General features: G+C 45.4%; 1 protein-coding gene across 2 annotated transcripts; it reads left to right on the plus strand.

The window, feature by feature from the left end:
- Window positions 1-7: 7 nt before the first annotated feature.
- On the plus strand, window positions 8-20,108 carry PPM1K (protein phosphatase, Mg2+/Mn2+ dependent 1K). 2 transcript variants are annotated; one of them, XM_064450323.1, is made up of 7 exons: window positions 8-134; window positions 3,537-4,050; window positions 4,634-4,734; window positions 11,997-12,162; window positions 12,693-12,837; window positions 13,898-14,032; window positions 14,490-20,108. In XM_064450323.1, the coding sequence occupies exons 2-7, from the start codon at window positions 3,611-3,613 to the stop codon at window positions 14,619-14,621; spliced, it is 1,119 nt and encodes a 372-aa protein (XP_064306393.1). In that variant the 5' UTR covers window positions 8-134; window positions 3,537-3,610; the 3' UTR covers window positions 14,622-20,108. The 2 variants fall into 2 exon arrangements, with proteins under 2 accessions (XP_064306393.1, XP_064306392.1); XM_064450322.1 differs by having other exon boundaries at window positions 3,557-4,050.
- The last annotated feature ends 4,050 nt before the right edge of the window (window positions 20,109-24,158 follow it).

A 24,158-nucleotide genomic window follows, 5' to 3' on the forward strand; every position in this document is an offset into this window, starting at 1 on the left:
CGGGGCGGGGCCGGAGGAAAAGCCTGCGGGCGGGAGAGGGGCCGCCGCGGCGGCAGCAGCAGCCTTGGCCGGGGGAGGTGTTGCTCTCGCACCGCTGGGGCGCAGCTCCCCGCCGCCGCCGGACGCGCAAGGAGGTAAGGGTCACCGGACCAGTTCCTCGGGGCAGCCCGGCGGCTGCCCCTACGTGTAGCGCCGGCGCCACTTCGCGGGCCGGGGCGGGAGTCGGGGGGGAGCGGGGCGGGCAACCGAGGCTCGGGAGCTTCTTCCTTCCACCCGCCCCGGGAGGGGCCGTGTTGCGCCCCCTCGTAACGACACCCCTCCCCGCAGCGGCGGCGGCAGGTGCGGTCTGACGCGCCTCGGCGGGGGAGGGCCAGCAGCTCGGCGGGCGCGGCCCCGGCACCGGGACGGCGGGCGAGTGGGCGGGAGGAGAGCGAGGGCCACCACCGGCCTGCGGGCGAGCGGCCGCAGGGGCGGGGCCGGGGCCTGCTCCGCGGGGCTGAGTGCTCCCCTGCCTTCCGCGCTTCTCCGCCTTCCCTCCTCTTCCTCCTCCTCCGGCTGCGCGGGGGTTCTGCCCGCTTCGGTGCGGCACCGGCGCCGGGTCCCGGCCGGCGCTGCCGCCCTTGGGTCGCGCTCCCGCACAAGGGCGGCGGGGCGCTGCCCTGCCCGCTCGCCTCCCGGCCGAGCCCCGCCGCAGCCGGGCAAGAAGGCCGCAGCAGAGGCGCCTCAGCTCCGTGGAGGGGCCTGCGTGGCAGAGGAGGTCTGTGCTGCCGCCACCGGCCTTCCCTCAGAGGCTGCCCGGCCTAACCGCACAGCTTTTGATTGCTGAGAATAAACCCGGCCTAGCTCGGTCAGTCGGTCGTGTACTAATTCGCAATTAGTAAGTAGCAGCAGAAACCTCTTTAAATTGCCGCTGTCTGTGCAAATTATTGTCCAGGTGGAGGGGTGAGATTATATGGTCACAGATTTAAAAAAACCCTCTGATTTAAGATGAGATTAACATAGAGAAATATACAGTACTGGCCACATCTGTGGAGTTTGAAAAGCATGCAAGTGCACTTATATGTGTTCAGAGTTTTACATTCCTTTTTAAATATGGTTAATCCCCTGGGGCAGCAGGCATGCCTTCTCTTTCTTCCGGGTTTCTTTTTTTTTTTTTTTTCCCCCTTCTCACAGTCTGGAAAATTTTCATCTGCCCAGAAGGAGCCAGCCTGTAAAAGGGGCACCGTGCATGTTGGACTACAGTGCGGTCGCTCGCTTCATTCACTTAAAGCATTGGATTTTTGTGTCTGTCCGCAGGAACTATTTCTTTAAATTAAATGTGTACAGATTAACAGGATCAGATGGAGCGCCTCAAAACAGATACCATCAACAACTGTCTATCTTGGACTTTGGCTTTAACACTGGTGCCCCCCTTTCTATTATCTCAGTCTTGTTTTGCCCAGATCAGCTTGCCCTGTGTTTGCAAATATCAGTTAGGAAGGCACAGCCTGTTACGTGTCCAGCGGAAAGCATAACTACATCACAGAAATGAAAGATTGGGTTCCAACTCCTGACTTGCAGAGACACTTGAAAAGCAAAACTGTCGTCAGTATTTGTACTTGCCAGGAAAAAAAAAAAGCGTTTTGAGCATTGAATTTGATAGGGAACAAATGCATTAATTAGCTTGGGATTTCTGCTTAAACATCTGATCTGTGCTGTGGATACTGGGAAATCTAAATATAGCCAACACTTCATGTCCTCATTTCAAGCTGACTGAAGTGAAACCAAGTGTGGGTTTTGTTAATTGGCAGGCTTTCAGTTTGATCGTACTGTGTTTCACAGAAGGAAGTTAACATACTGTTGTTATGAATCAAAGGTAACAGAAAAGAAAAGGCAACTCAAGAAAGTAAATCAGTTTGTAAATACCTGTACCTATACTGAAATAAGGATGTGATGTTGCCGTCACCCTGCAATAAAATGGAAAATCTAAAAATCCCAGTTCCACTCACCTGGTGGCCTAGACCACATTTCCTCTGGTGCAGCGATTCCCAGCACGTTCAGCCTTTTATCAAGTCAACAGTTACTCTCTAAGTGCTAAGTAAAGAAACCTTTCATAATCTAAGAATTGCATTTTCATCAAGGTAAACCAAGAGCATCTAAAGCCACAGGCTTTGAGCTGTGAACAAAAAGTTTAACGGAGGCCTCCAGAAAGCTCATGTCACAGACATTTTCTGCTAAAGCAACCACGTACTGAGTTATCTTTGACTGCATGTTTTTGCAAGCACCTGGATTTTGCCTAGTAATTTAAAAATGTAATTTTAACGAATATTTCATATCTACAGATGGAATTGCGATTGGCATAGGGAAAGTACAACAGCAAGGAACTCCAGCCCAGAATTACGGTGTCTCTGGGGTACATGCGTTGCTCTTTCCTGCTCAATTATGTCAGACCACTGTGCCATTTTTTTTTTCTTGTTTGGGCGTTCAGTGTGAGCTTGCATATTTTTAATTCCTTTATTATGGCATATACCTTTCACTCATAATTTTGCTCTCAGCAAACTTTGAACAATTAAGTTAGAATTCCCTCACTTAAAATTTTGTGTGGCTAGTTACGGTGATCTGATGTTCCAGGTCAAATTACTCCGGTGCAACAACATGTGCTTACTACAAACTGCATCTCAGCCTGCTGGCCTTTAATCAAGTTGGGTGTTACCCTACAAAAGGTTAAATAAGCCAATATTTCTGCATTTTTCAGCATGCTAGATGAATCATTATTAGTGAATTTTTATCTGGGCTGAGCCAAGCGATGTGTTTATGTGAGCTAGAAAAGAGATCTGAGAAGCCAGTAGAAGATCTTGCTTGCTTGCCTGTGTTAGCCAAGGGTTACGTGGCAGAGAACTTCAGGCCAGACAAAACAGCAAAGAGCTGCACAGTGTTTTTTGGAGGGAAGTTTGTGTGTGCAATTGTGTATGCCCATGGATACGCTCTTAGTGGTCATTCTTAGCCTAAGGAAATCACAATTCACTTCACAGGTCTGTGTTGAAGAGTATTGCTCAAGTCCTCAATAAATGTGACAGAACCAAATATCATGTGCAGATGAAAAAAACTCTCGGAAAATCTAAGCAAATATATTTCTCCCACCTTCCCCCCAGGAGCCACAGTGCAGATGTTTCAGCAGTTGTTTGAAGAGCGTGCGTGATAAGCTCATTTTCATGACCTTATTTCCTATTTTCCACATATTCATATTTCAGCTGACATGGAGCAAAGTCATTATCGCTCTCATTTGCTCCATCACAGCCTCTTCTACCTTTGAAAATTCAGGATGTCATTATGCAGGTGGCCAGCAGAAATGCCTTACTTAGATCTATCTGCAGGACTCTCCATTCAACGTGGGCTAGTCTGTGTAGGATTGTTTCTCGGTGAGTCATGCAGATTCCACCGTAGTTTCTTCTAGGCAGGGCTGTGCTACACGTGATTAGTGGGCTCTGAGGGTGACATTGTTTCCTGAATGATGTAACTGAAAATTCCCCTTCCTTTGCTGCTTGTTTCCTGATCAGTTTTCTCTTTGTTCTCAAAGACATTCCAGCAGCTGTGTATCTTTTATTCCTACGAATCTCTGTGAAGACAAGTTATGTCAACAGCTACTTTAATTAATTTGGTACGAAACGGAGGGTATCAAGTAAGAAGGAGAGCTGTGCTGACATCCCGCCTCTTGCAAGACGAGAAGCGTCCGACAGCAGTGTGCTACAGCTCTCCCTCCGAGCGCCGTGCTTCTCGCTTTGATCCAGATGGGAGCGGGCGACCGACCACATGGGACACCTTTGGCATCTGGGACAATCGCATTGACGAACCCATTCTCCTCCCACCAAGCATAAAGTATGGGAAGCCGATTCCAAAAGTCAGCTTGGCCAACGTGGGCTGCGCTAGCCATATTGGGAAGCGTAAGGAGAATGAAGACCGGTTTGATTATGCTCAGCTGACAGAGGATGTCCTGTACTTTGCAGTATATGATGGACATGGTGGGGCAGCAGCAGCAGATTTCTGCGATAAGTACATGGAAAAATATATTAAGTAAGTGTGCATCAAGTGAATGTGTGTCAAATGAATTACAGTAGAGATTCCTTCCTTAGGACTGAAAGGGAACCGGTTGGTCATGCATTTTCGCTAATCCTCCTAGGCTGCATAGCCACCTAGCCTAGCGGGACAGCAGGAACACCAGACTGGAGCAGTCTGTTAACATCAGATGTGCTATGAACTATTTGTTCTGTGTGGTGCCCACCCCATTGAGCAAGCTCGCAAAGACAAGAGAGGAAAATAACATTGTACCCACCTTTCAGGAAAGGACTGGGAACACAGAGAGTGTGAATCAACTGTTTTCAGATGGGGTCACTGTGATCACTGACATATGGCCTGCTTACACTCTTCTGTATCTCTGTGTCACACCCCTGGGTGTTGGAAGAGGAGGTTTATCTATTTGCAAAATTACAGGATTATGCTTCCAGTGCAGGTCACAAGTAAAATCATATTACCTTTTCACTGAAATCCAGCATTATTCGGTGCATGCAGGGAGGAGGTGAGGCTATGGAAGAGATTGATCAAGCTGTGTATTTCTTGGAAAGAAGTTTCATCTTTTGTTTGCTTGTTTTGTTTCCAGAGAATTTCTTGCTGAGGAGGAGAACTTGGAAAATGTTTTGAACAAAGCTTTTCTAGAAATAAACAAAGCATATGAAAGGCATGCTCATCTGTCTGCTGATGGTAGGTAAAAAAATATTCTACTTGTATGGGTGTGGAAAGTAGGGTTTTTTCTGATTTGCTCAGTAGATTTGTAGCAAAATATCCAGGAAAATGCTTGAAAACAGTTTTACTTAAACAGTTTTTGCTCTGATCACTTACTGCAAATGAAACAATTATGCTTTACTTCCTTAAAATGAAAAAGCTATAGAAAGTCTAAATCAAATTCACTGGGGGAGTTATTAATCTGAATGTAACCATAACCATCAATGAATTTCTCTTAACATGATGCTGTCAAGGAAAGTGTTTGTCAAGTTAGCAAGAGAGTGATTTAGATTTACAAGGAGCATAACTTCACTGTGCCAGAAACCTAGAAGGAGGGATTGGGTTTGGGGTTTTTGTGGATTTTTTTGTTGTTGTTTCGGTGTTTGGGTGGGTTGGTTTTTTTTTAAGCTGTTATTCCTGAGGGTTAAAAGCAACAGCATCAAAAGTTCCCCTTTCTAACATGGCTGCTGCACCTGAGAAGGAATGTAAACCAAAATTAATACAATTGATATTGCTTCTGCACAAACAGAATCACAGGAGTAGCTGAGTGTGAAAGGGAAAAAAGCAGTGAAGAGGAAAACAAGGTTGGCTGTGGTAAGGCTGTGGTAAAGCTGGTCAGCCCTTCTAGACTTCTTAGCCCTGACTGTTAATTAAGTTCTTATATGTGTGTCTAGAGATTAAGTACATCTGAAGTTCCAGTTCCAGCAACTGGAGCTTATAGAGAGTAACTCGGGAAGGGAGATAGAGGTCCCCGTCCCAGTTCTGTCACAGGCGTTTCCTCAGCCACGAGAGATCATTTTAAGAGTCAGTTTAACCAGTCTTCAAAGAAAACCCAAAACAAACTCAATGAAAAAACCAAACCCAAAAACCAAACCATGTCCCAGTGCTGGTGCAGGTGCTGGCAAAATGACTGAGGTTGTTTCAGAAGAACAGAAACTGCAAAAGTTTTCTCTCAAAGAAAGACTTGAAACCAACATGCTCTCTAAGGACTGGAGCGATACTATATTCTCTAGCTACTTTTCTTAAGCAATGAATGAATACAATCAAGTAATGGAGTGGCTTTCCTGCACTTTAACTACTAGGTGAATCTAGGTAGACTCAAATATTTCCTGGCAGGACAGGTAACCTGTCTGTTGCAGCAGTGTGAGGGACACACACCTTTCCTCTTACCTGGTACAAGCTAAGGTATATGGGGTATCAGGAAAAAAAAAAGTCTTCAGACCTGAAATGCAGCCCTTATAAAAGGGGGAATTAAATATATAAAGCTCATTTCCCATTATATCCCATTTTAGTTTTTTTTATACTGAAATCCTTTAAAAAATAATGATGTGTTAAAAAAGTCCAGAGTCACTTTTGACCTGCAGGGTGAGTGTTAACTGAGCTCATGAGAGACACAGCAGTAGAGCAGATGTGCTTTTTATCCAAGAGCCTCCTTGCAAATATGTTTTGTTAAAAGCCCAAATTCAAGAAAGCATCCAAATACAGGCTAATGTGCTTCCCTGGATCAGGACCTTTCAGTTTCACTAACATGAAGATCTGTTATATTCATCCCCCTCCCTGCCCCTTTGTGAGCAGGGCAGCTCTTGGTTTGGCTCATTGAAGTGACCTCTGTTAAGTGTCAGAGTAGCTTCTTGAAGAGAAGGATTGGGAACTGCACTTGGTATGTTATTCTGAAAACGGTTTCTAATGTTGTGCAGCAAGCTGAGCATTTTGGAACAGCTTATAGGATTTTTTCCCATATTGTTTAACTAACTGGTGCTGGTTAATGAAATATACTCCAAATGCCAGCAAATTTACATAACAGTTGCCAAGATACTGGACAAACCCTCCTCATTAAAAAAGCTTGACATCAAGCAAAATAGAGGGCAAAAGTGTTGTCAAACATCCTGAGGGGCCGCACTCTGGCAAGCACTCAGTGTTCCTCAGGTAGGCTGAGCACCTGCAAGCTCTTGCAGGAGTCATTAGGGTCTAAAAGTGCCTGGTGCTTTTGACTGGTTGCCCAGCTGAAAAATCAGGCTATAAGGCAAAGAGTGGAGTAACAGGGTGCCAAGGCAAGCGTGGATTTCTGAACAAATTAAAGTCTTTGCATGTCTGTTGTTATTCAATACTATGGTGACTGCTTGGTGTGGATAGTTTTGTTGTTGCTACTGTTTTCAAAGTTACATGAAATTTCAATGCTTGGCATGTATCCTTGTTAGAAGCCTACTTCCAAACTGATTCAGTTTGCCAGCAAAATTTCTGATTAATTGTGGCTATTCTAGATGTGACAATCAAGACTGTTGCTAAAATATTTTTAAAATGGTGGCTGGTTGTGTAACACTGGGTATCTGGGATATGCTGGATGCTCCCCAAGATGGGCCTCCTTTTGAAACCTGGCTGTACTCAATGGAGTGGAAAATACTAGCTTAGACTTGTTCCAGTAGATAACCCTGCCAGGGTTCACTCCTTTCACCGTATCTGCAAAAAAAAAAAAAATCCCCCAGTGCCTGTTCATGATGTCTAGATCTTTACTAACACACGACCTGGGTCATGTGTGCCTGGGTGTTTGAAGGAATAGAAATCCTGGGATAAATCCCTGTAGCCAAAATTGCATGGATTTGTTTGATGGGTTGTTTATAGCACTATATAAAGGGTTAAAAACCTCATATTATGGCACAAATTTAACAGGACTAGAGATGTGCCCCATTGGAGCACCTAGCTATGTCTTCAAAGGCACAGCCCTTTGCAGGTCACTTCACAATTACAGAATATTTCAAATTATAGATGGTAAATACGTAGCATAGTAGTTTCTGTGAGCTTTCAATATAAAACTGGTATATGTATGCATTCCAGGTACTGCTACTGTGTCTGGCGTGCAGTTCACTAGGGCCGTTGGAGTGCTGTACTGCCCTGCTGGAGGCTAGTCCAGTATCCACTCTGACAGTGATCTGCATCTGTTGCTTCATACAAAAGCATAAGAAACTTGCTGTAGGCAGATCTGGGATAATCTGTCCTCCACCTAAATCCTTTCTAATCATTGAGTGTTTAGAGAGATCCCTGACCTGAGGCATGGTGTTTGGTATCTCTTAAAAAATGCATTTTCATTCACTTCCATGCATTTAAATATATCCATTCACTTTTAAATCACTGCTAAACTTAGGTATAGGACACAGTAAAGGAAGGTCACATCCAACAAATATGTCATTATCCACGGGATGGCTGTTAACACAGTTGAACAGCATCTTCAGATATTTTTGGCCAGCCTTGAAAACCAAAATGTAAGGGCTGAAGACCTTTGCTCAGCAAGGACAGAAATAAGGAAGTGAATATGTCCATGAGGAAATTTCTCCAGAGTGATGCTCAAATGTAAGACAAACCCTCTCCTGGCCTAGTGCGGTCCTACAAGGTACTGCTACTACTTCTGTTCACAACAATCCACTAATCGGAGAAAACGGGGAGTCTTTCCATTGACCTCCACAATCAGTGCATCCATTTGTAATTGTATTGGCCACTCACTTCTGGAATAGCCACCTTATTAAAACATAGCCAGGTATTAACTGATGTATCTATGCTTGAAGGGCACTCCTGGAATCTCATATTGCTGAGCAAACAGCAAGTTATTTAAAAATAACTAAATTTTAAAGAAGTAGTGGGTTTTGGTTTTGTTTTTTTAAGTTACCATTCAAACATGATTTTTATTTCTTTGAATATGTTAACCTGCAACACTGAGGAAAAGGGAGAGCTGCAGAAGTTGTACTTAAATATTACATAAATCTGTCAATGTTACAAAGGCAGTCTTTTTATCCAAGGGCCCTGATACCTAATCGTTAGAAGATATTAATTACAGCATTAAAGGGGTGGTTATTTTGCATATTTTCCCGTGGGTCAAAATGATTCATATACTTCTATTCAGTGACTTTAAGATTGCCCCATTTGAATTGGCACCGGTTTGAACTCCCCATTTTTGTGTTATGTATAAATATACGTATAAATATAAATAAATTACCTTGGGAAACAGATTGGGCCATATTCTGTACTGAAGTTGTTCTTCAGAGTGGCCACTCTTGCCATATATGAGACAGCTGGCCCTCTAGCTTTGATACAATTCTTTGGTTGATTTGTTGGTCGGTTACTTACCTCCACAGGAAAAAAAAAATGTAGTTTTTATTTTGGCTGAATTTAAACTGGTTTTGCCACAGAGTTTTAGCAAGAAGGCAAAAATGGTGGCAATTCCCCAGAAATACCAAGGCCGTGGCCCAAGATGCAGGTGCAAGCACTGTACTTCCTATATGACCTGCAAAAGTCTGTGCAGGCAAAGCCAAGAGTGACCGGTTCCCCTGTTCTGCAGCCCTTATTCTTTCATCTCCAGTGTTGCAGGTTTATTTTGTTTGAACAAAGTCCCTGGGTGAATTTCCTATTTGCCTCTGTGTGCGTGTTATTTGTGGCAGACACTGTACCTGGTCAGCAGCTCTAGAACTGGAGGCCCTGGACACTATATGCTGGGCTTCAGTGGAAAGAGAGATCTGCTTAATTTTGTCCCAGGTGAAGGAGTCCGGCGGTTCCTAGCCTGGACTACTGGAAGGTTCCCACATCCTCTTTGTCACATTAGTTGAGATGACTTGCAGTAAAAGTTGTCCAGTGAGTGTTAAGAACCTATTGAAAGATCTTAGTTTTATAGTGATATTGTTAGGAAAACAAAATAAACTCTTTAATTGTTAAAACCAATATATATACTGATGCAACATATTTTAATATTATTAAATAACCTAGCAGCAGCTGTAGTAAAGCATTAGAAATGCTATCCCATCATCATTCCTGTGTTTTCGAGCTGTGCTAGAAATCACATAATGCATGTAGTCTAGCTACATCCATGTTCTTGCATCCCTACATAGGTCATGAACTGGTTCCACAAAAGAAAGTGTGAGCAGCATTTATTTTTCTAGGAGTGATATCTAACTAATAAACGTATATAAAGCTCAAGTCACTATGACCATTACCACAACTCTGGACAATATCTTAACTTGTTCTTTAGTATCATCCCTTGACTTTGTGTCACCGGCTCTCTTGGCTTTGAGAGTTTGCACTTGAAAGATGCAGATTCACCTGAATATCTAAACATTTCCAGTCATTTATGAATTAAAGACTACAGATCCTAACTTTTTCAGAAACGGCTTACATTTGTCAGCATAGTTCAAAAACCAAGGAATGAAATGGGAGAGTAGTGGCAGTTCTGCATTAATTTTAATGTCTAAATAAAATGTATTTTCTGTGAAATGAAAAGGTAGTTTTATGTAGGTTCTTCATGTCACTTCTTTTAACTGTTAGCTAAAACAGGTATTTTACTGGTTCTACTAAAATTTCTAATTGCACTGGTACTTGTTAGCATCTTTCATAATGTGCCTTGAAGTGAACCTGCACAGGACTAGTCCTTGCTTCAAATTAGAAACAGGATGTCAGTGCTTACCTGAATAGTCAGAAGCTACCGGCATCTAAATAGTTTTTGAATATCGTAGCCTGCATGGCAGCTGTAACATGGTCCACGATTTGACCTAGGTCACCATGGTTGATGTTCACGACTGACCTGTTGTTTAAGCGTATAGCTAAACCAAGTCCTCACTGCAGTAATAATACCTGTTTTAAATAATAACACGAGCTTAGTTTGACTGTTTTGTGAGGTGGATTTTTTTTTTTTGATTCATCAACTCACTGCTTTCACTGCACAACAAGGCTCAATGCATCTTTCAGGGCTTTGTGCACTTCTACTCCTAACTCTGTTTTACTTACGGGTTGCTGAGACCTTGCAGGGCTGGGGAAAGAGCACTTTGCGTTTCTGTTTCTGTAGTACGTAGGGGGTCGTGCTGCTTGTCTGCAGGTTGCTGGCAGCTGATCAGAGATGAAGCTGACTGGCATTTCTCCGGCGCAGTCCTGTCTCAGATCCATCCTGCCTCCCCGGGGTCAGGGCTAAAGTAGGAGTGCATGTAGCTGTAGCTGAGCTCTGCAGAAGCAAGGCCTTTCAAGGGGATTTGCACTGGCTGCAATGCAAATGTGTTCTGGGTAATGGCTTGTCCTGGCCAGACGCTTTACTGTAATAGCTCAAGTTGGCAGCAGTTACTGCTTTCCAGGCACCTCGCACTGGTTTACCTTTGCATAATTTGCAGGAAGGGACAATAATAATTGTAAAATGGGACTGCTCCTTTCAAAAAGCAAACAAAAAAGGAAAGCTGGACAGTTCTGGCATTTCCTCCACCGCAAATAAAACTGAAGATCTTTTCTGAAATAGACAGACTCACATTTCTGCTTTTCAAGCACTTGTTTTTTTCCAAAGTGTTGTAGAAATTGAAATGAGAAGACCTTACATTTACTTGCATGACTTAATCCAGCCAGGTCCCTGAACACAGTCAGTCAGCTCAGCTCACTCCTTTACCCTGCAAGAGAAGGAAGACAGCAGCTAGAGCTTGGTTTTGCCCTCTAGGCAGTCACTGCACACCTTGTGAAGTGGTCCCACCAGTGCCCAGGGCAGATTCCCCAGAGAGCACTGCCAGTGGACTGCATTGGTTTGTAGGTGCAAGGCAAGACAGAGCCCAGCCTCACCTTTGCACTGGGACCCCTGCAAGTTGACAGCGTCAGAAGGGAGCAGTGCCCCTTTCTGAAAAAAAGGGGACCCTTTCTGAAAAAAGCCAGCAGCCTGCTGGCTGATGTTGGCAAGGCTGGGGAAGCAGAGGGAGATTGGAACAACTCTTGACAGCAACAGGAAGACCCCACTGACTGGGGTAAAGGAGGGATCTAGTGTTTCTCTTCCGGTGAACTATGTGGAGCTACAGTTGCCCACTTTACCACCTAACAGAAGGGAAGAGCCATCAGCTTCATGGTGGGCTACACATGCAGTCACTGTGCCCAGGGATAAGGACAATAATCCTGTAGCTTGAGATGAGCTAGTGGGACAGCAAAACAATTTGCTACAAGCTGAAAGGGAGCCACTGTACCTTCTGCCGCTTCTACTCCACTTGCCCTCTTTGCATAGAGCCATGTTGTTACACAGAAATACTTATCCTTTCCACTTCTTCTCTCTCCCTCCAGTCCTACATGCATGCATGTTTGCTGTATTTTTTTAATATGTAGATTTAGTTTAAACTTAAAAGCAGTTAATGGTAACGTAGAGCACAAGTTGTCTTGATTTTACAAATTGAAGCTGTTGCTGTTATAAATGGTCCCATGCTTGAGGCAGTGCTAAAACCTCTCTCTCTTTGATATGACATTTATAGCAACTCTGATGAATTCTGGGACCACTGCAACAGTGGCTCTGCTCCGGGATGGCATTGAGCTGGTTGTGGCAAGTGTGGGAGACAGTCGTGCTCTGCTGTGTCGAAAGGGGAAGGCCATGAAACTCACCATTGACCATACTCCAGAAAGGAAGGAGGAGAAGGAAAGGTACCTGTCAGTTGACGATGTGGCTTCACAGGGAATGGCCTCGGTCAGGATGTGCTTGTGTTCTGCTGCTGGGCTGGGCCTGGATGAAAGCAGAGTTGAACATAATGCCCCAAGACCATGTCTGAGCTGGCAGAAAGCAGCACAGCTCCAGTTAATTCATTTGGTTCCACTTAGAGGACTGGGATGTGGAAATCCCTGCATGAGCGTGAACTGTCTCAACAGTAAGATCAGCATAGCTAGGACTCGGTACAGAGCTGTGACCACATGGTTCAGACTTGTTCAAGATTTCCCAGTTAGAGCCAAGACCTGAAGAAATGTGCTGTGGTTCCCAGGCCAGCACTCAGCCCACCAAGCCACATCCTTTCTGTGGAGCCTTTCAAACAGCAAAAGCCAACCCTCAGTCTCACAGCTTAGGTCCTCCCTACCCCATTCCACACCAGTAGCTAGTGACAGAAATTGTAGATAGAGACAGGGGTAACGGTGTAAAACAGTTACTCATATTCACTTTTTTCTTTTGTGCCTCTGGACAGGATTAGGAAGTGCGGTGGCTTCGTTGCCTGGAACAGTTTGGGACAACCTCATGTGAATGGTAGACTTGCAATGACGCGGAGCATAGGAGATTTGGATCTTAAAAACAGTGGTGTGATAGCCCAGCCAGAAACAAAAAGGGTTAAGGTAAAAGAAGGTCTGGTTAACAGGGACAGCAACATTCGGACTAAGGGGCATCATAGGTATTTGATGCAGGCGGTGGTACCTACACAACACGCCCGCATGAAGTCTGATGGCCGAGCATTTTTTTATTTGTGTTGAAGTAACTGGAGACCAATTCTAATTAAGTCATTTCAGATTAACAGGACAGAAGAGAAAAGAATCCAGCCCTGATACTAAATTCCACCAGATCAACTTCTAAATCCCATTTATCATAAAGTACAATACAGGATGAGGGAAGAAAGATAGCATGTGATATCCATTACTGAAATACAAAGGTGTTAGTCTGCTTGGGGCTTGTGGTCAAATGAATAATTTTGAGGTTAATGCTGATATAAAACCATCACTGAGAACTAGGTGGGATATGGATGGGCTGTCATTGAAAAAAGTAGAATATGTAGAGGTTTGCACACCTGGGAGGAAGGGAGGAGGAAAGGGCAGGTGCATGCATCTTACCAGAGCTCTGTAGTTGTCTGGAAAACAAATTAACCACCCAGAAGGTATTCGTCACAGTCACCTCACTTTTGCAGGAAGGCTTTCCTCTCAGCTCATATTCAGTTTGATACTTTTCCCCAGTGCACCTACCAGGGCCTGGGGAACTTGTATTCAGTTGGTCCTAATTAAATGCCACCCACTAGGCCTGAAGCGTTTAGGGAGATGACCACAGAGCCATCATGTCTTCCTTGAAATCCTCAGTTTAAGGAAGCATTTTGTTTACCGGCTAGTGTGTGGATCTGGTCTTTTGGTCTCAGCATATTCAGAGGGCTGCTTCCTAGAACTGGAAGCACCTTAAGATGCTCTCCTCCAGTACAGGGAACACAGTCTGTGTGGCTGATGGACGTGCTCAAGGGGCAGCCTTTGGCTAGCCGAGGGTTTGGGGATCCAGTTAGTTCTTGCACAGAAAGCAGGACAGCACGTAGCACCCCCAGGAAAAGTGCTTTGCAGCAGAGTGTAAAAAAATCAAGGCAGTTACTTTGCCTTGCAGCACTTGCTCCATCATTGTGCATACTGTCTGCCTTTATTGCAGCTGCATCATGCAGACGACAGCTTCCTGGTCCTTACTACAGATGGTATTAACTTCATGGTGAACAGTCAGGAGATCTGCGACTTCATTAGCCAGTGCCACGATCCTGCTGAAGCCGCCCATGTTGTTACTGAGCAGGTAATGCCCCAGGCTTCTCTTGGCACCAAATGTTTGTTGTCTTTTGTTGGGTTTTAGAACATCAGTATGCAACCACACATTCAAGTGAATTGAACTGTGCGGGTTAAGACATTTGCTAGTCCCACCGGCTGGCCTTTTCCTTATGCTGGGTCTTGCCACATCCTTGCTGGGCATCATTTCAACTAACTTGCTTAGCTCGTGATCCACTGAACTGCGTGGGACTGTAATTGTAGTTTATTCCTGTGTTGAATAGGTCATTGGCACAGACAGAAATGGCCAGTTTCTCACCAGGGTTCTGGATGGTGGCATATCCTACGGAAAGCTCTGAGGTATACTGGAATGCAGCATCAGGGCAAGGAAGTCTTGGGCCTCGGGGCATGCTGTCCCATGTGGAGCCAGACACTTGTTTCCTTTCCCAAGCAAGATAATGATGCTCACAGTTTGTTTCTTCTCTCAGGCAATGCAGTTTGGCACTGAAGACAACAGCACAGTTGTCATAGTTCCGTTTGGAGCATGGGGGAAGTACAAAAATGGTGAGATCAACTTCTCCTTCAGCCGCAGTTTTGCTTCCAGTGGGAGGTGGGCGTGAAGACCTACCACAGCTATCGTTTCCTGCCATAATCTGGACACAGCGTGCTACAGGAGAACACATCCATCTGTTAATAGATTGACTCAGTGTCTTGTCCATCTCTCTGTTCCCAGTGTTATAGAAGGCACCACTGTTCCCTTGGTGCGTAATGCCCCTTCGTTGCTTACGGCTGATCGCATTTTGCTGCATTTATTTATTTCAGTCGGCATTGAGGCAGCTATTTCTTTGGGTTTGTAGTCCCAGCAGCTCTGCACGTTACTTTGTTCACACAGACGAGGCTCTGGGCTTTCACTTAAGGCTGGAGGTGTTGCACAGTTGTTTCATACCTCCTGATATTACCCAGGACCTTTTGTTACCTGGCAGCTGTGTAAGTCTGAGTCTCTGAGCCACATGCCGGCTTCTCTTTGTACGTTTCGTGTACATGGGGGAACAAACGCACAATGTTCTTGGGTAGACAGAAAGTGGGTTTGTTGTTTTCCTTTGCTGTGCAGCCACCCAAAACTCCCTTGTGCTTCAGGAGAATTGGGTGAAAAATAAGGGAGAAGTTTCAGAAGTGTTCAGATTCTGATGCCAGTGGCATTTGGTGTAGCTGAACAACTTCCTGAGACAGTGCTGCTCTGCAGGGCTTTATGCTCTCACCGCCATCATCCATGATCCTCTAGCTCCAAGGAGACAGAGCAGGCTGGAGCCACATGCTGTTGGACAGGTGGGAATGTTTCTTCATTGGGTCCAAGCCTGTACAGTCTCTGGACCATGCAGCAGCCCCTGGCACTGTCTTCTCGTTGGTGTGCCAGTGCTTGACAGGAGCACAGAGGAGGGAAAAAGCTGCAAATGTTTGATATCCAGAGACTCTCATCAACTTGAATTTCTTTTTTTATTTTAGAGAAAACCAGCTAATTTGAAAGAGTTTACTAATCAAGATTCTTTGGATGTGTAAGACAGGCGCCTTTATTTCTTCAGAAATATATGAGGATTTTCCTGCCTTCCACTGAAGGTTTCTTTCAGTTGGTCGTGATCTCCTGTGTCTCTTCATGGTGTACAGGGAGCTGTAAAATGCCCAAAGCAAGCAAGCTAGAGAAAGGAGAGCGTTATAATAACGTACAGTCATTTTTATAAATTTTGGGTATTGTTTCTAGTAGGTGTCAGATATTCAGACACCAGAAGGTAGTTTTATACTTAAAGGAAGCGTTTCCCCTTCCCTTTCCAGAGGAAGGCTGCGTCCAGTGAGGCACGGGGGAGGGGCAGAGCTCTGAGCTAGCTTGTGTCGCTGCCCTGACACAGGCTGCAGGTGATGTGTTGGCAGCAGGTGAAGATCTGTCCCAGTGTGCCTCATTTGGTCCTCCTCCTTCCTCTGTTCCACGTCAGGCATGCAGCTCCTGTGGCCTCCGAGTCACCTGGTTGCAAAGAAATATGGGCAGAGAAGGATTGGGCTCTTCTCAGACTTGTCACAATATTTTTCATTCTGTGGATGTTTCCAACAGCACAATTGTAAAAACAAAACACAACAAAAAAGTGAAAGAGAAGTTGCCTGATACTAAATCACCTTGCCATAAGGAAAAATATTTCTGACATGCCTGGCCTGATTCTCATTTTCCAGTGTGAAGTACGCATCTTTGTTACTTTTAGCCCTTTCCATTTGGCCCAGGGTTACACCTTAGGCAGTCATTCCACATGTTTTTTCTTGCCTCTGGTTGAAGGCCTAGCAGCGCCCAGCAGAGCACAGTGTGGTACTGATGGCATTAAGTACTAGGTGTTTAGAGAGCACGCTGTTTTTGTCCCATCACTTGGTGTATTACATGGTGTATATATTCGGTTTAGAAGTACAAAGAGCTTGTGAGTCGATATATGTAAATGTTGACTGGATGCTGTTGCCCAGGCCTCTGTAACAAGCACATCACTGGTTTATATTAATGCCTTCCCTCTCCCCAGATTTCCTCCAGTGTTGGGGTTCAGTCTTCACCTGGGGTCAGAATGTTTGCTGGTTGTGGTCCTGGGCTCAGCCTCGCTTACCTGAGGCAGAGGAGCCCTTTTAGTTGTTACCAGCGAGCGCGTGTTCTCAGTCTGTGGCAAGTATGAAGAGTCTCCAAACTATTTTTGGCAAAAATGGCAAAACGCAGCCTCTCCTGAGCACTTGAGGAGAGGTCACACCTGACAGAGGTTCAGAGAGCTGCTCTGGGAACATGGTCATGACCAGTTTGCACTGCAGCGTGAACAGCTGACAGCCTTTCTCCTGCCAAAGAAGTGGCCTGCTAAAACAGCAGGTCCTGTAGCTCCTAGCAAAGGGTTAACCACAGCACACAGCAGGCTTACTCAGGGCATGGGGGAGGGTTAAGAGTCAAACTCTGGAGAGGAGTTGCTGTGGGGGTGGCTTTAGTATCAAGTGTCAGACAGGCCTGAGCCCTGCTGCAGGGATTTGGACAAGCTCCATCAACCCTGTCCTGGTCTAAATGCCATCATTTCTGTCCGGCCAGCTGGCCATCTATCCAGACAGAAGATATCAAGGGCGCTAGGGGTGTTCGTGACAAGTACACACTGATTTTTTTGAGCAGTGCTGGATACTTGCCAAGCTGCAGACACAGTATTAAATGCAGGCTGCTAATGAAAAATGCTGCAAATGAAGAGCAGGTGCTCTGAGAAGTGACCTGGCAGTTAGAGCAGCTTCTAAACATTGACCCAGGTGTAACATGAAATGGCAGTTTTTTCTTCTCATTGGAGGCTTTGGGCCATTTTTTTTTGTTTTATCCCTATCTGGTTGCCTCATTTCATAGAGAATAAAAGTGGTTGGGGACTTCTATTTCTTCTAACAGAGTGGTTATCCTCACAGAGGAAGGATCCATCCATAACTTCTTTTAAATTTTGTAAACGAGGGGGGTAAGACAAAGCTTTGCAAAATAGAAGATGATTAGATAAAGATCTATCGTTAGTTGCTGTTACTGCCTCTATACAGTCACAGAAAAACCTAGACTGGGAAGGACTTCTGGGTGTCATCTAGCCTAGCCTCCGCCTCAAAGCGGGCTCCAGAACGGCATACTGCAGTGAAGGGCTGTCTCCTGACATGGACATGCAGTGCCTGAAAATGGATGGGAGAAAGAATTTAGCAGGCAGTGTGGTTTACCCGTGGAACCACTTCATTGTATTGAAGTTGAAAACAGTGGTATTTAACAGGCACTTTGTATAACTACTACTAAGTGTCACAAATAAATTAGCACATACATAAAACTAAGATATGAGCCATTTTGCTTTAAGCAGAAGCAAATCAATAACTGACAGATTAGACATGTATTTCTTACGCACAGGTTGTTCTCTGCCTATTCACGCCAGTGTTCTGCATCTCATTCTGAAGTAAATGAGCTACTGATGAAAATTAAATACTTTGCCAAATGGTCCAGTAGTCTGCCTGCTCCTCTTTCCATTAAGCCCAGTGGTACCTTCCCACTGGTTTGTGTGGATTCCTTACTTCATGCTGCATATGGCAAGACTCTGAGTGCCTGCTTGAAAAGCATAGTATTTCATGCAAACACTCCATTACCAGGACCGTTGGTCTCTGCCTCCTGAACCACAGCACTGCTTTTCCCTCCCAAGGTAACAGTGAATTCCCCCTGAGATTTAGCAGCAACTGCACCAAACCTCGCTCTTCTACAGGAAGACAGGAAAAACCTGCAATTTCCTGGGTGATGGGTTTTTCATCATTTGACATGTCTCACTGAAGAGTCATTAGAACAAGTCCCTGCCCTTGCATTTCAGTTTGGGGGCTGTTTTGTCACTGATACTGTGCTGGCAGAGTGAGCCTTGCCAATACGTTCATGTGTTGAGTGGGACATAGGTGTATGGCACCAAATGTAGCGTGCACAGATTATGAAGTGGGTGGAATAAAGCCATGTTGGGGAAAATGGAAGTGGTTTGTCATAGTGGTATGAGGGTATCCAATTAGCAGTGCCGCGTGCAGCCAGCAAACCTCTTGGCATAGGGTTCTCCACCTGTGCTAGGTACTGCTCTGCTGTGATGAAGCTGTACTTCTAGGGTTTTCTTTTCTCTCTAGTCAATAAGCCTCCTGCTGCCTACAGCAGCTCTGCAAGCAGCCAGCTTTACACCCCAGGGACCAGCAAAATTCTCTTGCCTAGCAGAGAGCTCCTTTCTACTTGAGGACAAAGAGCAAATTGTCCTAACAGCAGCAGTTGCCTGTCAGAGAGATTTGTTATGGAAGGATCAGCAGAGGTACGTTACACTTTGACTGAAATGAAGCAAAATCTCCGTTTGTTCTCTAGCTCCCTATCTGTCCCGTGCATGATAGAACATTAAGGGTGACCCACTGAGCAAACCATAACAAGCGGTTGCCTTTTTTCTGGCCTTTTAGGGATATACTCTGAACTCCACTGACTCTGGTAAGAGTATTTTCTTGCCTGAACACTCCCCCTGGAGCAGTGGTGTCTCTCACCATACAGGCACTGCAGGAAGGTGGGCTGTGGGTGCAGAAAGGCAAAAAATGATACTTGTTTTTTACTGTAAGGGTATGGAAGGCACAGGCGGCCTTGTGTTGTTGGAGGATTTACTAGAAGAGGTGGCGAGACTGGCACTGGAGCTCAGCTTCGTCCTTCCACCACCTGGAAGGAGGGGGTGTTTGTGCTTTCTAGAGGGAACTCGCTACAATGTCATTTGCAGCCTTGATTTAGGAGAGCTGATCTCTCTGGAAGGTGAACATAGTACAAGAGACTGAAATGGGGGTGAGATCCTACAGTTCATTTAACACAGGGTCCTCAATAAAACCAGTCCCTTTTGGTTGAAAAGCTCAGGGTTGGAGAAAAATAATCATGTAGCATTTTGTGGTTGAGAATGGGGGTGTGGAGAGAAATCAGCAATGTTACTGCTTTTTACGTATTTGGGGTGGATGAAAATTGTGAGGAGCTCAGACTCACCACAGGATTTCTACTGATTTCCACACGATCAGGGTATCAGATCACCTTTTCTGTCTCAGCACGCCGTTGTGCTGTGGTGCACTGGGATTTCTAGCTAAGGGAGAAGCACAAAATAACATATACCAGTGAAACTGGCTTTTATATATATAAAAATTTTTTTCTTAAATAAATTTAGTTGGACACCATTGGTCGGTCACCCAACAAGCTGAACGTATGGTATTCTGTGGTTCCAAAGCTGCTGTTCTCAATGCAGAGATGGCCAGCGGGGTTTTCCTCTTGATCCAGGATAGCGAGTGCTTGGGCAGCAGTGTGTGTCATAACTTTCTACAGACTTAAGTGCAATTGTGTACATTTGTTCATAGTTTGCCTTAGGACTATGTATAATTCCTGTGGTTTAATGTTTATGTTTGGGGTAATCAGCGTCCATAATTCATCTACTACTTCATTTTATAGAGATGTCCATTTTGCCTTTTTTTTAAATGTTTGTTTGTCTTCATCAACTCAAAGCTACAGTGGAGCAGATAAGTCTGTACTGGAATGCTTCAAACATCTTTTAATAAAGAATTGGCTTCTACAGTTGTGTCACTATGAGTGGAGGTTTCTTCTTCCACCACATTGCAAACTACAAGAAAAGTTTCTGCTTCTCAAGCTGTGTCATGACTGTCCGGTTATCTGTGGGCATCAGCCCCTGCCATAAAAAGCTTCTGATAACCAAGGCTTTGCCTACAAAGACATTCACCCAGTGATAACAGCGCAAAGTACCTTCCATCTCTGTGCTGTGGCAGTGTCCATGGGCTTTGCTGCATCAGGGCAACATGTTCTAACTCACTATTTTGTCTTTTATGTTTTGATATATTATAACACCAAGAAATCAGAAATCCCTCTCTCTAAAACAAGTCCATCTTAAAAAAAAATAATCTATTGCGAAGCAGGAAAGCAGCCTGGGTAGTTGTCGTGGTGAGTGATGTCATCCTGTGATGCAGTGGAAAGAAACAAATTGGGCCTCCTCAATAAAAGAATGTATTTTGGCTTCTGCATGGACTCAAGACTTTTCAGTTGTCCTAAAAGAAATTATAAGGAGAAAATAACAGCCAAGGGTTTTAACTCATGCACAGAAGTAACCCTGAGATCACTGTTATTTTTAATTACCACTGCTTTTACAGCTGGACTCAAACCTGCTTCTACTCTTTCTCCCTTGAAAGGAGTGGTCTTGACTTCATTGAAGTCCTAGCAGTTCCCTACAGCTGAGCCCCAGCCCTTCCTTTTAGGACTGAAGCGAGTCCTTTTTTGTTATCCTTTGTTGCCAATTCACTTCCTAGCTCAGTTCAGAGCTGACCAGCTCATACATACATGCATCTATCCCGTGGTGGTAAGCATATAGTAATCAGTGCTCAGGTAGGTGAATTGTAAGAGCTTGGGTCGTGTGTCAGGAAACCCGCTGGACAGCTTTGCCCTTTCCTCACACCTGCCCTTTCACAGTAGTTGGGAAATGGCTCCCAGGTTACTCTGCAATCGGAGCATTTCTCCTGTGATCAGTGTCCCTGTGACCTGCTGGTTCATGCATGCCTGCGGGAGAGGAGGAGTGTGGCCAAGGCTCAGCGGCGCCGTGGTGGTTCCCTGCCCAACTTCATCAGGATGGTCTTGGGAGAGCAACACAGCCTCCAGAGTCCCCCCACTGGAAGAGCTGGAAACTTTTCCCAGAGCTGAGGGCAGGTATCAACACCCCCCACAGCTTACCTTACGGGGTGGGGGCGGGTCATGGCTGGTTACACAGCATTTGCACCACTGCTATTGGGCAAGAGCCTTGCTCTGTATGTGCACGCACACATACACACAGACCATAAATCAGTATTTACAATTTGTGATATACTCTTGCCCAGAGGTCAGCTTTGCTCTTGCTCAGCATTGCAGCAAGAACCTCCCTGCAGAGCAGAGCAAGCAGCGTGGGCTGCAGTGGTGCCAAGGGGGGAGGGAGCAGACCCTCCTCCTGGGGGAAGGTGCTGGAGGGACGGCCGAAGGCCCAGGACCTGGAAAACTGGCTGGATTTGAGCTATTGCTGGCTCTTGGCAGCCTGGTTTTACCCTTTACTCACTTAATGTGGTCATTACATTTTTTGGTCATTCCCTTCCATGCAGTAATTACTTCACAGCTTTTCCTAGATATTCACACTTAGAAAAACTATTATTGCACCTCCTGCTGGCTCCACAGCCTGGAGGGCTTCAGCTAGGGCAGCAGACCAGGGGCTGCGGCAGACTCTTGAGCAGACACAATTGTGCTTATGTTCATCAGTGGTCGTGTTTGAGTTTTGGTCCCATTTCTCACCAATTCCCCTTCCTTTGGGGCCAGCCCCGCACCCAATGCGGCATCACCCAACTGCCCCGGGAAGACAGGGCAGGATTTGGCTCCCAATGCATCAGTCCTGTTTCTGTGCTCACTTACCCTGTCCTCTTCTCTACGTTGTGTGGCACACATTTCACCAGTGAGCCAACACCGTGTCCTGACCATGGAGACAGGTGTGTTCCACTGCCAGTAATTCTTTAAAAATACATATGCATTTTTTAACAATGGTATACAGCATAAACAACTTTGAGCCTAGAAAGCAGGCTCCAAACGTCACCTTTCTCAACTGTCAAAGTCATCACAACAATGATGAAAGACAATCCGGTCACAGCAAATCGGCCACAGATTTGGTAACAATGGTCTGAGCTATGGCTTATCAATGCTGCATTTCTTAGTTCCTAATAGCTCCCCCGCCCCCCCTCCCTGTGAAACCAGACAACTGCAGACCTGTGAATGGCTGGCACACCCAACTGATGTGTCTTCTGACCTGGCCATTTGTTTTAGCTGCTAAACTGAATACCGAGCCTCAGGCAGTACTTCTGCCTGGCGGGAGCTGTGGTGGAGCTAAAGGCTGGTGCACCTGCGGTGAGTGACAGGCAGCTCACTGCCTTGTTTCACTCCAAAACTGGCTGCTGGCCCATCTGATGCCTCTTGGGCATTTTATGGCTCCAACACTGACCATTCAGCTGCCATGAATTTCACAGGGCACTGTTCTTCCTTCTCACAGACCCAGGTTTAGTGCAGGAATATCACAAAAGGCTGCAGCTTTCCTAATTGATCACCCCTTTTGTTTGTCTGGACAGAAAGGAGCCAAACTAACACTCTCAACGCCCAGTTTGGAACAGAGGCTCTTAACACCAACACGGAAGGCTGTGTGTGCTCCATAGGGCAGGGATGGAACTGCACTTCCCCAGTCAAAAGGCCCATCAGGACTGTGGCTCCTGCCGCTTCCCCATGCTGCTCCCGGCACCTCCACTCTCCACCATACCTGGGGGATGCCAGAGGCAGCGGCGCAGCGCTGCGTGCTGGGCTCCAGCCACCGCACTCAGCCTCTGGCTCCACAACCTGCTCGGAAAACTCAAACGGCGTTTTTTTTGTTTGTTTGTTTCATCAAGGCAGGCTTCTCAGAGATCTGTGGAAGGGAGTTTTTGGACATGCCACAGGCTGGCAGAGGTGGAGAGGACAAGCATGTACACACTGGGTTGCTGAGGGAACACAAGGGCCACAAAACCACCCGACAAGGCTGGCTCACCTTCCCAAAGCTGCGCGATGCCCTCCATCAGACTTCACAAGCTGTGGAGACGAGGCGCTGCAGTGCACTCTGTAGGCAGGATGTGATACTAATTGCAAGTTCTTTGCATCGTTCAAAATGTTGTACCAAGTCAAGCAAAAGTTAATATGGCACAGATCAAAGGCAGTGGCTAACTCATTTTTTGCCTGTGAGAAAATGAGGTTGAAATACTGCACACTGAATGATCCAGCTGCACAGACCAGCCTGGAGCTACTGTTAGGAGGGCATCTCTCCCTGCAAAAAGCAGGCAGCGATGCCAGACCCTGCAGCTCACAGCCCACGTGGTTTACTGGCTCAAAATGCTTTGAAGTTCATTCGTGACCTGCTCCATGACAGCAGAACAGCATGCCAGGCTGCAGCTGTCTGCAGGTATGCTGAGATGTACAGTAGTTCCCCCGTAGCTGTTAGAGAGAAAACATTGTTTTTCAGTGTATGAAAAGATTTTAAAAATGGAAATCCCTGAGTGAGAAATAACCGAACCGATGAAAAGTGGACCTAAGCGATGCTATATAACCAAGATACAGCTTAGGATGGCCATGAAAATTCCTTCTGTAACTACTGCTTGAGGGCATACTTAAATATAACTAAATATACTACATAATATATAACTTATAAATATAACTAAATATATAACTAAAGCCTCCAAAGAGTTCATGAAAGGAGTTAATGTTAAACGCAGTAAGCATAGACAGGTAAGTTCATTGGTAAAAGTTCCTTTTCTTTTACAACCAAAGAAATCACTTACAGTCAAATACCAAGAATGCAACGTCAATTCTGGTGCTCATCAGCAAAGGAACATGGTAGGCCCAACTGCATCAAAGCCTGGTTTCTAGTTAGAAAAACACTGTTAGCCACCAGCGTTGGCACATAATTAACTGCCAACATGGAACCCGACATTCTTTAGCATTATCAACTTAGAAAAGGATATGAAAAGGGATTGAAGAATTAGTAAAATATTTCAACATTTGGGGATCTTAGGCTGTTCCTCACCAG

The sequence above is a fragment of the Phalacrocorax carbo genome, chromosome 4 (assembly GCF_963921805.1).
Source record: "Phalacrocorax carbo chromosome 4, bPhaCar2.1, whole genome shotgun sequence".
In the NCBI taxonomy this organism is placed as follows: Eukaryota; Metazoa; Chordata; class Aves; order Suliformes; family Phalacrocoracidae; genus Phalacrocorax; species Phalacrocorax carbo.